At 39.9% G+C, this 11,883-nt stretch overlaps 1 protein-coding gene across 1 annotated transcript; it reads right to left on the bottom strand.

Moving 5' to 3' along the window:
• Positions 1-880: 880 nt before the first annotated feature.
• Positions 881-7,727, bottom strand: synprb (synaptoporin b). The gene is made up of 5 exons (XM_028967242.1): positions 7,586-7,727; positions 6,653-6,771; positions 3,495-3,693; positions 3,080-3,271; positions 881-1,539 (listed from the first exon to the last, which is right to left on the bottom strand). Exons 1-5 carry the CDS (start codon positions 7,607-7,609, stop codon positions 1,225-1,227), a joined length of 849 nt encoding a protein of 282 aa, XP_028823075.1. The 5' UTR covers positions 7,610-7,727; the 3' UTR covers positions 881-1,224.
• Positions 7,728-11,883: the final 4,156 nt, after the last annotated feature.

The following is an 11,883-nucleotide window of genomic DNA, read 5'->3' as shown; positions in this document are numbered from 1 at the left end:
TTCTTTTTATTTTTTTAAGTTCTAAGAATTGAATTAGAGTTTCATTATAACTGCAGTTCTTGTTTTGTAAGAAGACATAATTTCCTGTATATTTCCTGTCTTCAATTTCCTGTAGTGCGTGATATGAATATTTGTTATTTCAACATTTCTTAAACTCATTACAATATTCAATTCCTGTTTATCTCTTTCTTGTGTTCTGACACCCATCATATTCACTATTAAAAGTGCCACACCCAAACACACCTAGTGCTTGGGGCTGTTATGACCTTTACATGTCCTGCCTTAGATGAAACAGTGCTTGCACAATTTGTTTGCATGTTGCATAGTGAAAACGAGGTGCAGTAGCTATTAAATGACCCTGTGGCACAGCAGTGTGGGTGTCACTCCTGTCTCCTGGATTCCTGTCCATTGTGAGGACACATCCCTTACTCATTTCTTAATAAACCTTGACTTGGACCATGATGTTAGACTCTTCTGTCTTGATGAAAAGCATTTCTTAAAGTATTATGAAAACTAAAACAGAAAAAATGCGATATTAAAAAATTCTCTTTGCTTGAATGTAACCCTAATCCAAATTCGTGAAATGTGGTTTTCTTTTAAAACCATTTAAAACTTAACACAGTTCTTTAACATTTTATTCATAATACACTGAATTTCTTTATCAAGTACGTAATGATTAACACAGTCAAAACAGAAACAGCAGTTTTAGAATATTAATACTATAGATTAATGATATTACAATAAATGTTGAACCACAGCGAAGATTAATATTAACTATTTACCATTAATTAACATTTCTGAACCAGCACCCTAAAAGCATTGTAATGCTAAGAATACTGTAATGCTAAAATCCTGATCAATTTATGCAGTTTTGAGGGATCAATGAATTAAAATCAGCCGACATCAAAAATAAATGTGTTATTAGGTATTTAATACAGGCTGGGATAATAGTCTTTGGAGACCACAATGCATGTGCACTAAGTTTCCTTGAGAAAACCAGCAAACTCAACCATCTTGTGGAGCTTCTATATAGATTTCGAGTATTGTGGTATTGTGGGGTTGACAATGCTTAGCAAGGCAATGCTTTCAAGTGAATCTGGAATCATCTATTAAAATAATTAAATATATATCCACTCCACAGACATCACATAGTACAGGCCACAGTTAGATTCCAATTCAACATATATTTTTTAATAGAATAATGAGTGCTCCTTTCCATGGTACTTACATCTCATTAATAAATATGAGTGGTCCTCTGGAGTTTGGGTTGCTCACCTGTTCGAAGACGGGTGGCTGTACTAGATTTGTTTGTGCCAGGCCAAAGCCATCCCCTGATTGGTCAAAGCTAACCTGCCGATAAAGCTGTTGGCCAAACGATTGGTCGAAGCTGCACTGGCTGTACTGCCTTTGGCTGAAGCTCCTCTGTTTTTCAGATAGGATTCTTGTAGGATATCTCTGAGTACGCTTGTGCAGGCCAGTTTCTTTATAAGCAAACCAGATGTTGCCACCCCACAAAATGAAGTTCAGAAATCCAAAAACCTAGCGGATGAGGGGAAAAGCAGCACGTCATTAAATACAATTTTTTATGATGGCATTTATATTATATAATGATGTCAATATGTTAGACACTTTTTTTTCTAATGTCCTCATCATAATATGTCTTACACATATTGATCAAGTTGGGTTGTAGAGATCTTTGTCAGCTCTAATTAATATTAAAATATCTTTTGTCTGACAACAAAGAATTGCACGACCACTAGTCTATGTCAGCATACTTGAATGCATGAAACGTTAGTGTCTGTCTGGGGTAAATTTACAAATTTACTATATAAAGGTGGTAATAGTCTAGTGGTTAACACACCCACCTATAAACCAGAAGAGCACAAAGTCGCAGGTTCAAACCCCACTTACTATCATTGTGTCCTTCAGTGTCATCCCTGTAATTACTGATTGTAAGTCGCATCTTCTCATTCAATGTGTTTTCTTTATTTTCATGACCATTTACATTTTGGTAGATTCTCACTGAAGGCATCAAAACTATGAAGAGTGGTGGAGTGCTAAGGCAGATGACCTGGCCTCCACAGTCACTGGACCTGAACCCAATCGAGATGGTTTGGGGTGAGCTGGACCGCAGAGTGAAGGCAAAGGGGCCAACAAGTGCTAAACACCTCTGGGAAGAACAAAGGGTGGCTATTTTGAAGAAACTAGATTATAAAACATGTTTTCATTTATTTCACCTTTTTTTGTTAAGTACAGAACTCCACATGTGTTCATTCATAGTTCTGATGCCTTCAGTGAGGATCTACCAACGTAAAAGATCATGAAGATAAAGAAAACACATTGAATGAGAAGGTGTCCAAACTTTTGGCCTGTATTGTACATCTATATACACTGTCGTCCATGTGTTTAAAGAAATTTTTCAAAATGAAATAGAGTTTAATCAAAGTGCGTTCATTCTTTACACAGTATACCGTGTGTTGAAATAATGTTTAGTGCAATCATAAAAGAAAAATGTACACACTAAACTAAACTATACTAACTAAAATACTGTACATAAAGTAGAACTGTTCTATACAATGAACAGGTCGAACAGTGGATGAGTGAGTGGATATGTTGGATATTTCATACAGGACAAGGAAGACAAGACAAACATGTGCAAAATGTGCAGGAATGTGCAAACAGAGCAGAGATGTCCAAAATGAGATGGTCCTGTGCAGAGGGAGCATCACCCACCCACTTCTTCCAACATGACATAAATACATTTTAAAAAATTATCCCTTCCTGTGTGGGTGAAATGCTTCATTGCCAGGGCCATTTCAAAGATGCATCTTTTGCATGTACATTTACTGTACATTTTCAAATAGAGCTGCATGGCTGCCACTCAAACACAGGAGCAATGCACTTGAGGACCATATGAAAAATCTTAAATATACCAGATGACATTTCAGTCAGCCAAGACATTTTACAATTAAAATGTTCCCTGACTGAAGAGATTTTTTTTGGATAAATATTACATGTAGTATGAAGTATGCTAAAAGGCATCACATGTGGGTCACCACAATGTATTCAATTTACTCACCACTGATGTGTTCAGACGGGACCAAAGTGGCATGTCTGAAATACTGCACTCATTGCCTGAATCCCTACAGGCAGACATGAGGAACAGAATCTGTTTGTTTCCCACTGCTTCCTTTACTCCTGACAGAGCCTTCGCCCAGGAGCATGAACTCACCAGCCACAGGAATGAGAAGATCACAGTCACCAAGAAGTCCTGTTAGAGTCATACATAAAAGAAACATCTAGATAAGGATTCAGAGTCATTAAACTAATGATATTTTCATATTTGGTCCTAGTGAAGTAAATGAAGAATTACAGTGATAGACACATTGAAGTCACTTTGGATAAGAACATCTACCAAATACTGTACATGTAAATCTAGACGACTGATATCTGAAAGTAACATTCGTATAAATCAAAAAAATGTCCATACTCACCAGGAGAGGTCCCCTGTTATTCTCACGGTATTTGTTCTGATAGAAAAAGTACACTACTGTAGCCAGAAGGGAGTAAAGAAATGCAAAGACAGAGACGCTGACAAAAAACTGAGCAGAGGTCGAGAAATCTCCTTCCAAAAACACAGTCTCTTCTCTCTTCCGCTCACACAGGGGGGCGTTGAAATGCACCAGTTGGAACCTGGCAGATGGAGAATTGACTGATAATACAATCCATTATTAAATAATACAACTAATTATTAAAACCACAAGAGGCAGTTCCACAGTTACACTTAGGTCACTATATTACAGGGAGTGCGGAATTATTAGGAAAGTTGTATTTTTGAGGAATAATTTTATTATTGAACAACATTAATATCAAAGCTGAATGTTTTTGGAAGTAGTTTTTATTTTTAGCTATTTTAGGGGGATATCTGTGTGTGCAGGTGACTATTACTGTGCATAATTATTAGGCAACTTAACAAAAAACAAATATATACCCATTTCAATTATTTTTACCAGTGAAACCAATATAACATCTCCACATTCACAAATATACATTTCTGACATTCAAAAACAAATCAGCGACCAATATAGCCACCTTTCTTTGCAAGGACACTCAAAAGCCTGCCATCCATGGATTCTGTCAGTGTTTTGATCTGTTCACCATCAACATTGCGTGCAGCAGCAACCACAGCCCCCCAGACACTGTTCAGAGAGGTGTACCGTTTTCCCTCCTTGTAAATCTCACATTTGATGATGGACCACAGGTTCTCAATGGGGTTCAGATCAGGTGAACAAGGAGGCCATGTCATTAGTTTTTCTTCTTTTATACCCTTTCTTGCCAGCCACGCTGTGGAGTACTTGGACGCGTGTGGTGGAGCATTGTCCTGCATGAAAATCATGTTTTTCTTGAAGGATGCAGACTTCTTCCTGTACCACTGCTTGAAGAAGGTGTCTTCCAGAAACTGGCAGTAGGACTGGAAGTTGAGCTTGACTCCATCCTCAACCCGAAAAGGCCCCACAAGCTCATCTTTGATGATACCAGCCCAAACCAGTACTCCACCTCCACCTTGCTGGCGTCTGAGTCGGACTGGTGCTCTCTGCCCTTTACCAATCCAGCCACAGGCCCATCCATGTGGCCCATCAAGACTCAGTCTCATTTCATCAGTCCATAAAACCTTAGAAAAATCAGTCTTGAGATATTTCTTGGCCCAGTCTTGACGTTTCAGCTTGTGTGTCTTGTTCAGTGGTGGTCGTCTTTCAGCCTTTCTTACCTTGGCCATGTCTCTGAGTATTGCACACCTTGTGCTTTTGGGCACTCCAGTGATGTTGCAGCTCTGAAATATGGCCAAACTGGTGGCAAGTGGCATCTTGGTAGCTGCACACTTGACTTTTCTCAGTTCATGGGCAGTTATTTTGCTCCTTGGTTTTTCCGCACGCTTCTTGCGACCCTGCTGACTATTTTGAATGAAACGCTTGATTGTTCGATGATCACGCTTCAGAAGCTTTGCAATTTTAAGAGTGCTGCATCCCTCTGCAAGATATCTCACTATTTTTTTACTTTTATGAGCCTGTCAAGTCCTTCTTTTGACCCATTTTGCCAAAGGAAAGAAAGTTGCCTAATAATTATGCACACCTGATATAGGGTGTTGATGTCATTAGACCACACCCCTTCTCATTACAGAGATGCACATCACCTAATATGCTTAATTGGTAGTAGGCTTTCGAGCCTATACAGCTTGAAGTAAGACAACATGCATGAAGAGGATGATGTGGACAAAATACTCATTTGCCTAATAATTCTGCACTCCCTGTATTTGCATATTTAACTTCTACATATTTACATATTTATACCCTCTGAAAATATGTTTTTTTTTCACATTAGACACTGGACAATAAAACACATACATTTTTAGCTATGCAGTCAGGTGATTGATTTGCTTTGTTACTTTGGCATGGATGGGAGAAACTCAGCAGCAAGTGAGTCTTTTGTCCCAAATTATAATGTTTAGACCACTTGGTCATAGCAGCTCCAGGTCGGGGATGACAGAATTATATTTGACCAAGGCTCACTGCATATGTGGTGCACAGGCTGGACATACTGTCTGATGCAAAAGAGGACTCTAATGTGGCTCAAAATGTAGTGATAGAACTGTGTCACTAAAATGCATTGAAGTTTATTGTGTAAGGGGTGTGTAACCATAAAGCAGTCAATGTCCCCATACTGACACGTGTCCACTGGCAAAATCACCTAAAATAGGGACTTCAGAATCAGAACTAAAACCACAGAGTGATGGTTTCCTGATTTGATTAATCATGTCTTGAATCATGTGTATGGCCAATGAATTCCCTCTGTCAGCAGGAGAAGTTAGAAGAAGGTTATAAAACTTGTCACCAACACACTGCTTAGATGGGAATATCCAACTAATTAAATGACCAAGCTATCGGGGCATTGATAAGAAAAGTTACTAATAGGCCAAAGGCAGTTAGTACTAATAAATCAAAAGGGATGGGAGACTTTCTATAGAAACCATAGGCATGTCCTCTGCAGGGCATGTTGTTCTTGATTGTATTATGTAAATGGCTTCATTAGTGAATTCTGAGAACGTGAGTATTATTACAAAACAGAGAATACCCATTAATTCAATGTAATTGTGTAGAGATGAAAAAAAATTATGTTAAAAAACAAATAACAGAAATTGTCCAGTGCTGGCAAAGAGGTGGAGGACACATTCACACGACTTGTACTTAAAAGTGGGATTTATTCACAAAACATGGAGCAAGGCATGCATAAGGACAGAGGACAAGACATACTGCATACAATGACCCAACAAAGACAAGGCGGTTTTATACAGATAAACACGGGTGGACACAGTTGGAAATCAGAGGAAGACGTGGATCCAGAGTATCAACAAGGTCCAACCATGACAGAATTCAATGACAGACAATTTAGGGTCAAAAATGAGAAGAAAAAAAAAAGTCACGCACAACCAAAAGAAGAAGTTAGACACAGTGCCTTGATGTGTGTTTATGCGAAATGTTTCCAAAGCCCCTCCAATCATAAAATCATTACTGAATGAAAAGCCAACATAATTACAGAATTATACATTTTAAAATATCAACGAGAAAAGGGAAGGATATGGGGAAGAAGTAATCACCGAAATGGGTATGCAAAGCTGATGGTGATGTTGCTCTGTGTCTTGTCTGCACAGTCCACTCGAACCTTCATCTGACCAGAGTAGCCTCCACATGTTGCAAATGCAAAGATGGAGAAAAGCTGACAGGAGAGAATAGATGTCACACATGCTAATCAATAATTATCCATTGCAATCAGAGATAAGTACATGTATCACAGAGGATACATTTGCTCTAACACAACTGTAAATAAGATCATTTTATATACTATAACTAATCTAAGAATAATTTGTTGTTATCAACATTTTCAAGCCAGTCACTAAGCATATATTTGTGACATACATATGAATCCACATGAAAATGTGAAACTGGAGCATTAGCCAAAGCGCCCATCTGCAGAGCTACAGATGAAATATTGTCAATTATGCAAGAGAAACCCAGGGGTGGCTGAGACTTCACACTGCTGCACACACACAAACACACGCACATACATACACAAAGAAACACATATGCTTATGTTCTCACAAACAGTGGCAAATGTGTATTAAGTGCAGGTTTGATGTGAATTATAATAGATTTTTCCCAAATTTCAATAAAAATACATGATGAAAATGAAATGAATATAGTTGTGTATGCATGTACAACGTTAAAATAATTGATGGAAATCTTGTATATTTCCGAGTGACAGACATTTTCAGGCTACTGTGAGATCATGATTGGGTGCACTAACCAATTAAGAATAAACCAATAATTTAGGCACTGCAACCACTGAGGACACCAGTTGAAAACTCTTCAAACTGCACAATCTGAATCATTATACCCACGATAAATAAACCTCGCCATAACAACATAATCGGATCCCAGTCAAAAGCAAGGCTCTGTAAATTTGAATATAAACACCTATTTAGCCAATTTCAGTCATTAAAATAGAAGAGAAAGAAAGTATTAAATCTTACCGGTGCAAATATAACCATACACATTGAAAACAAATTACAGTAGTCCAAGATGCTCTGACCGCAAATGTTCTACTCCCAACAGAGACTTAATGCAGACAACAGTGAGACACAACAGTGGATCTGAGCAGGGAATGTGGGGTCTGTGAGTGTGTGTGTGTGTGTTTGCATGTGCTAGTGTGACAGCATTTATTTATAGTGTGGACCAAATACTCCCACAAAGATAGGAAAATGTTCCAGGTCCATAAAGAGAAACTGTTGTATAAGATTAATCTAAATAAATAAATAAACAAACTAATAACATTATAATATTGTCCACAAATATAAAGTAATTTGTGTTTGTAATAAACAACATATAAGTGAAATCACGTGAAGTGAAAGTGAAGTGGTTTTCATTGGGAAGCACAGCAGCACAGCACACGATGACACGGTGAAATGTGTCCTCTGTATTTAACCATCACCCTTGGTGAGCAGTGGGCACCATGACAGGCGCCCACGGAGCAGTGTGTGGGGATGGTACTTTGCTCAGTGGCACCTTGACAGTTCAGGATTTGAACCCCTAAACTACTTATTAAGGGTCCGCCACCTTAGGCCACCTCTGCCCAAATGTGTGCATGTTATGTATGTATGTATGAATGTATGTAAGGTTAACCATTATGTGTACCACAGAAAATTTTCTTAAGTTAATAAGTTATTTTCAAACAATGTCATGGGACAGGCTGGAGGGGGAAAGCACAGTAACAATGCAGTAAAAGTGCAGTGAGTTTCCGCTGAGCTTTTGGTGAAAAAGCTGCTTCACAACCCATTTGATGACGATGTGAAAAGTGCTCCTGTACAGATTCAGCTGTAGTTTAAAAATCACGTGCAGCAAGGCCACTGAAGCAATGCATTATGGGATCTGTAGTTTGTGTGTTTTAAGTGCTTCAGTACACCAGGCCTTAATAATAGATCTATGTAAAGTGATCTTACGGGACACCCCTGTCCTACAAAGTTGACCCTCTGATGGATTTGTTCACTTTTTGGGCAATCAAGCAATGATTTTATCAGTGATGACGAGGGTGCATGAAGTGCATGAAGTGGGGTGGTAGTAGCCTAGTGTGTAACACTCGCCTATGAGCCAGAAAAACCCAGGTTCAAACCCCACTTACTACCATTGTGTCCCTGAGCAGACCTTGAGTGTCATGCTGATAAGGTCACAGAAGGCACACATTTATTAGGTTTAATTAAATAAACATTAAAGATGGACAAAAACAGGCATGGGAGTCTAGAAAAAAACCCTCTTAGCGAGGAGGTGTGGGCTGTATGGGAATCTTTATAACACATGTATCAGTAAAATACAACAAACATACCTTCTCAGCATGGGGGTCGGTTCACACTGATCACTTGTCCCACACAATAGGACCAGCTTATTGGAAATATGTGTTTCAACTGCATGGATTTCATATACAGGTCCCAGGGAGCAGCTCTATAATAACGTTCCAGAGGTAATGAGGAGGGAAACAGACTCTGCTGGTGGCCAGCCCAGGCAAAGGAGCGCCATCCAGTACCTGGCAGAGACACCATCACATGCCACCCTCCTGCCCACCCACCCCGCCAACAAACTCCAGACACAGGCCCAGTCTCACATAACATGCTGACACACATAAGAGCCACACATGTAGAATGGGAACTCTGCTAGGCCACTTCCTTTGCCTGAAAATGGAAAGATTCATTCAAGATTCAAGATTGGTTTACAGTGTATTGAAATAATGTTTCACACAGACCCCCCCCATAGTTACTCATAAAAGAAAAATATATATGTATATACACACTAAACTAAACTATACTAACTAAAATACTGTACAGGTTAGCTCTATAACCTGTAGAGTAGTAGAACTTTTCTGTACAATGAACAGGTCGAACAGGACATAACTGGACAACATCATGTAGGACGCTTGTAAGTGGATATGTTGGATATTTCAAACAGGACACACAAGCAAAATGAGCTGCATAAGGCTGGAAGTGTATTGTTGTTGAGTTTAACAGTGTTCTGGGGATGACAGTGCATAATTATTGTGATAATTATTCTATGCTTTCATATTAAGAAACATTAGTGAATCTGTTTTTCAGGTCCACATTAGCAGAGTATAGCCTAATAGAAAGTATTATGCACACTATGGCTAAGCACTGCAAGTCAGTCTTCAGCTCCCTCTGGTGACCACTGGTGACCTGGTCTTATTGGTCTTATTTAATCTAACAGCCAAATAACAGTCAAATAAATAACAGCCAAAACAATTAAATGTATTTAGATGACAATGATGCATTATTATTGCAGTTGCTGTCTTTAGTCTGTTTTTTTAAAGTGAAGTATTTGTGATACACTGCAGCACAGCACACAGTGCACCCAACAATATGTGTCCTCTGCTTTTAACCATCACCCTTAATGTGCAGTGGGCAGCCATGACAGACGCCCGGAGAGCACTGTGTGGGGATGGAACAGTACAGTGGCACCTCGGCGGATCGGGATTCAAACAGGCAACCTTCTGATTACGGGGCCACTTCCTTAACCGCTAGGCCACCACTGCCTCTTTGTTGTTGTTAGTACCATGATCAAAGAAAGTGTGACATACATTAATGCTTGAGAAGAAAGAGCTTATTATACCAATCGAATTGATACATTTTAACCACAAGTATATTTAGTGGGGGTGTCAAACTCACGCCCTGCTGGCCACATCGTGCCAAATCACTTTATATAGAGCTATAATTTAGATCTATATAAAGGCAGTGGTGGCCTAGTGGTTAAGGAAGCACTCAGAAGGTTGAATCCCAATCCGCCAAGGTGCCACTGAGGTGACACTGAGCAAAGCACCGTCCCCACACACTGCTCCCCGGGCGCCTGTCATGGCTGCCCACTGCTCACCAAGGGTGATAGTTAAAAGCAGTGGACACATTTCGTTGTGTGCACCGTGTGCTGTGCAGTGTATCACAATCACTTTACTGGCACTTATTTCGGCCCAGAGACATAAAGCACTGATAACACACAAACTACAGATCCCATAATGCAGTGCTTCAGCTGCCTTGCCGAAACGCGATCTTTACACTGCAGCTGAATCTGTACAGGACCAGTTTCAATGTCGACGCCAAATGGGTTGAGAAGCAGCTCGAATTTTTTCAAAGTGATTCAAAGTCAACTAAACGCCGTCCGAACTTCCTGTGTAGGGCGCTCCTGCATTATGGGATATGTAGTTTATGTTTTCTCAGCGCTTTACATTGCCGGGCCTTAATAATAGATCTAAATAAAGTGATCTCGCCATATGGGCCGCGAGATTGAGATGTGCTCAGGTCTAATGTGAAAAGGGCAAGTTATTACACCCCAGCAGACCACTGTGGGTTTTTTTCAACAGAATAATATTAAAAATAAGCAGTGAAACATGTGTCCACTAGGAGGCAGATGTGTACTTTGTTGGGGTAAAGCGGCGATTCTTCACATACACACCTGAATAATAATTTTGGAGTGTTTAAGTAAAATATTGTTGATCAGGGGAATCTGTTTTAACCATTTCTGTTGCTTTTCATCTCTAAAAAGGTCCTCATGGCACATGAATGCTTCATGCTGAATTAGCTGTAGTTTGTATATAAAATGTATATTTGAGTAGAGTGGAGCCGATCTGATGGTGTGGTTTTTGGTGAATGAAAGATGTATAAATACATTATTGTTCATAAACTGGACTGGACTCACAATACAAATGCTCCTACAAAAAAGAGCAGAGCAGGTTGTACCTGCTGGGGAGAGTCCGGTCTTTTGGTGTGCTGAGGTGGGACAGTGGTGGCCTAGCGGTTAAGGAAGCGGCCCCATAATCAAAAGGTTGCTGGTTTGAATCCTCGAAGCACCGAGGTACCACTGAGGTGCCACTGAAGTGCCACTGACTCTCCCCACACACTGCTCCCTGGGCACCTTTCATGGCTGCCCAGTGCTAACCAAGGGGGATGGTTAAATACAGAGAACACATTTTGTGGTGTGCAACGTGTGATGTACTGTGTTTCACAATGACAATCACTTCACTTACAAGGGTGATGGCCGCTCCTCATGACTATTTTCATAACTGGTAGTATGAGCCATCTTTTATGGTGTGATCTGCTGGGAACAGAAAGAGGCTGAACAGGCTGATCCGGAGGGCCAGCTCTGTTCTTGTAGGCCCTCTGGACCCAGTGGATGCTGTGACTGACAAGAGAATGGTGACTAAGCTGTCATCCCTTCTGTCATCGTGCCATGAGGTGCCATGTTGAACTACAGTGATCAGGATGAGAGAGTACAAGAGTGA

Source organism: Denticeps clupeoides, unplaced genomic scaffold (genome assembly GCF_900700375.1).
Source record: "Denticeps clupeoides unplaced genomic scaffold, fDenClu1.1, whole genome shotgun sequence".
Classification (NCBI taxonomy): Eukaryota; Metazoa; Chordata; class Actinopteri; order Clupeiformes; family Denticipitidae; genus Denticeps; species Denticeps clupeoides.
The sequence above is the reverse complement of the archived record's forward strand: the minus strand, read 5'-3'. Positions and strand labels throughout refer to the sequence as shown.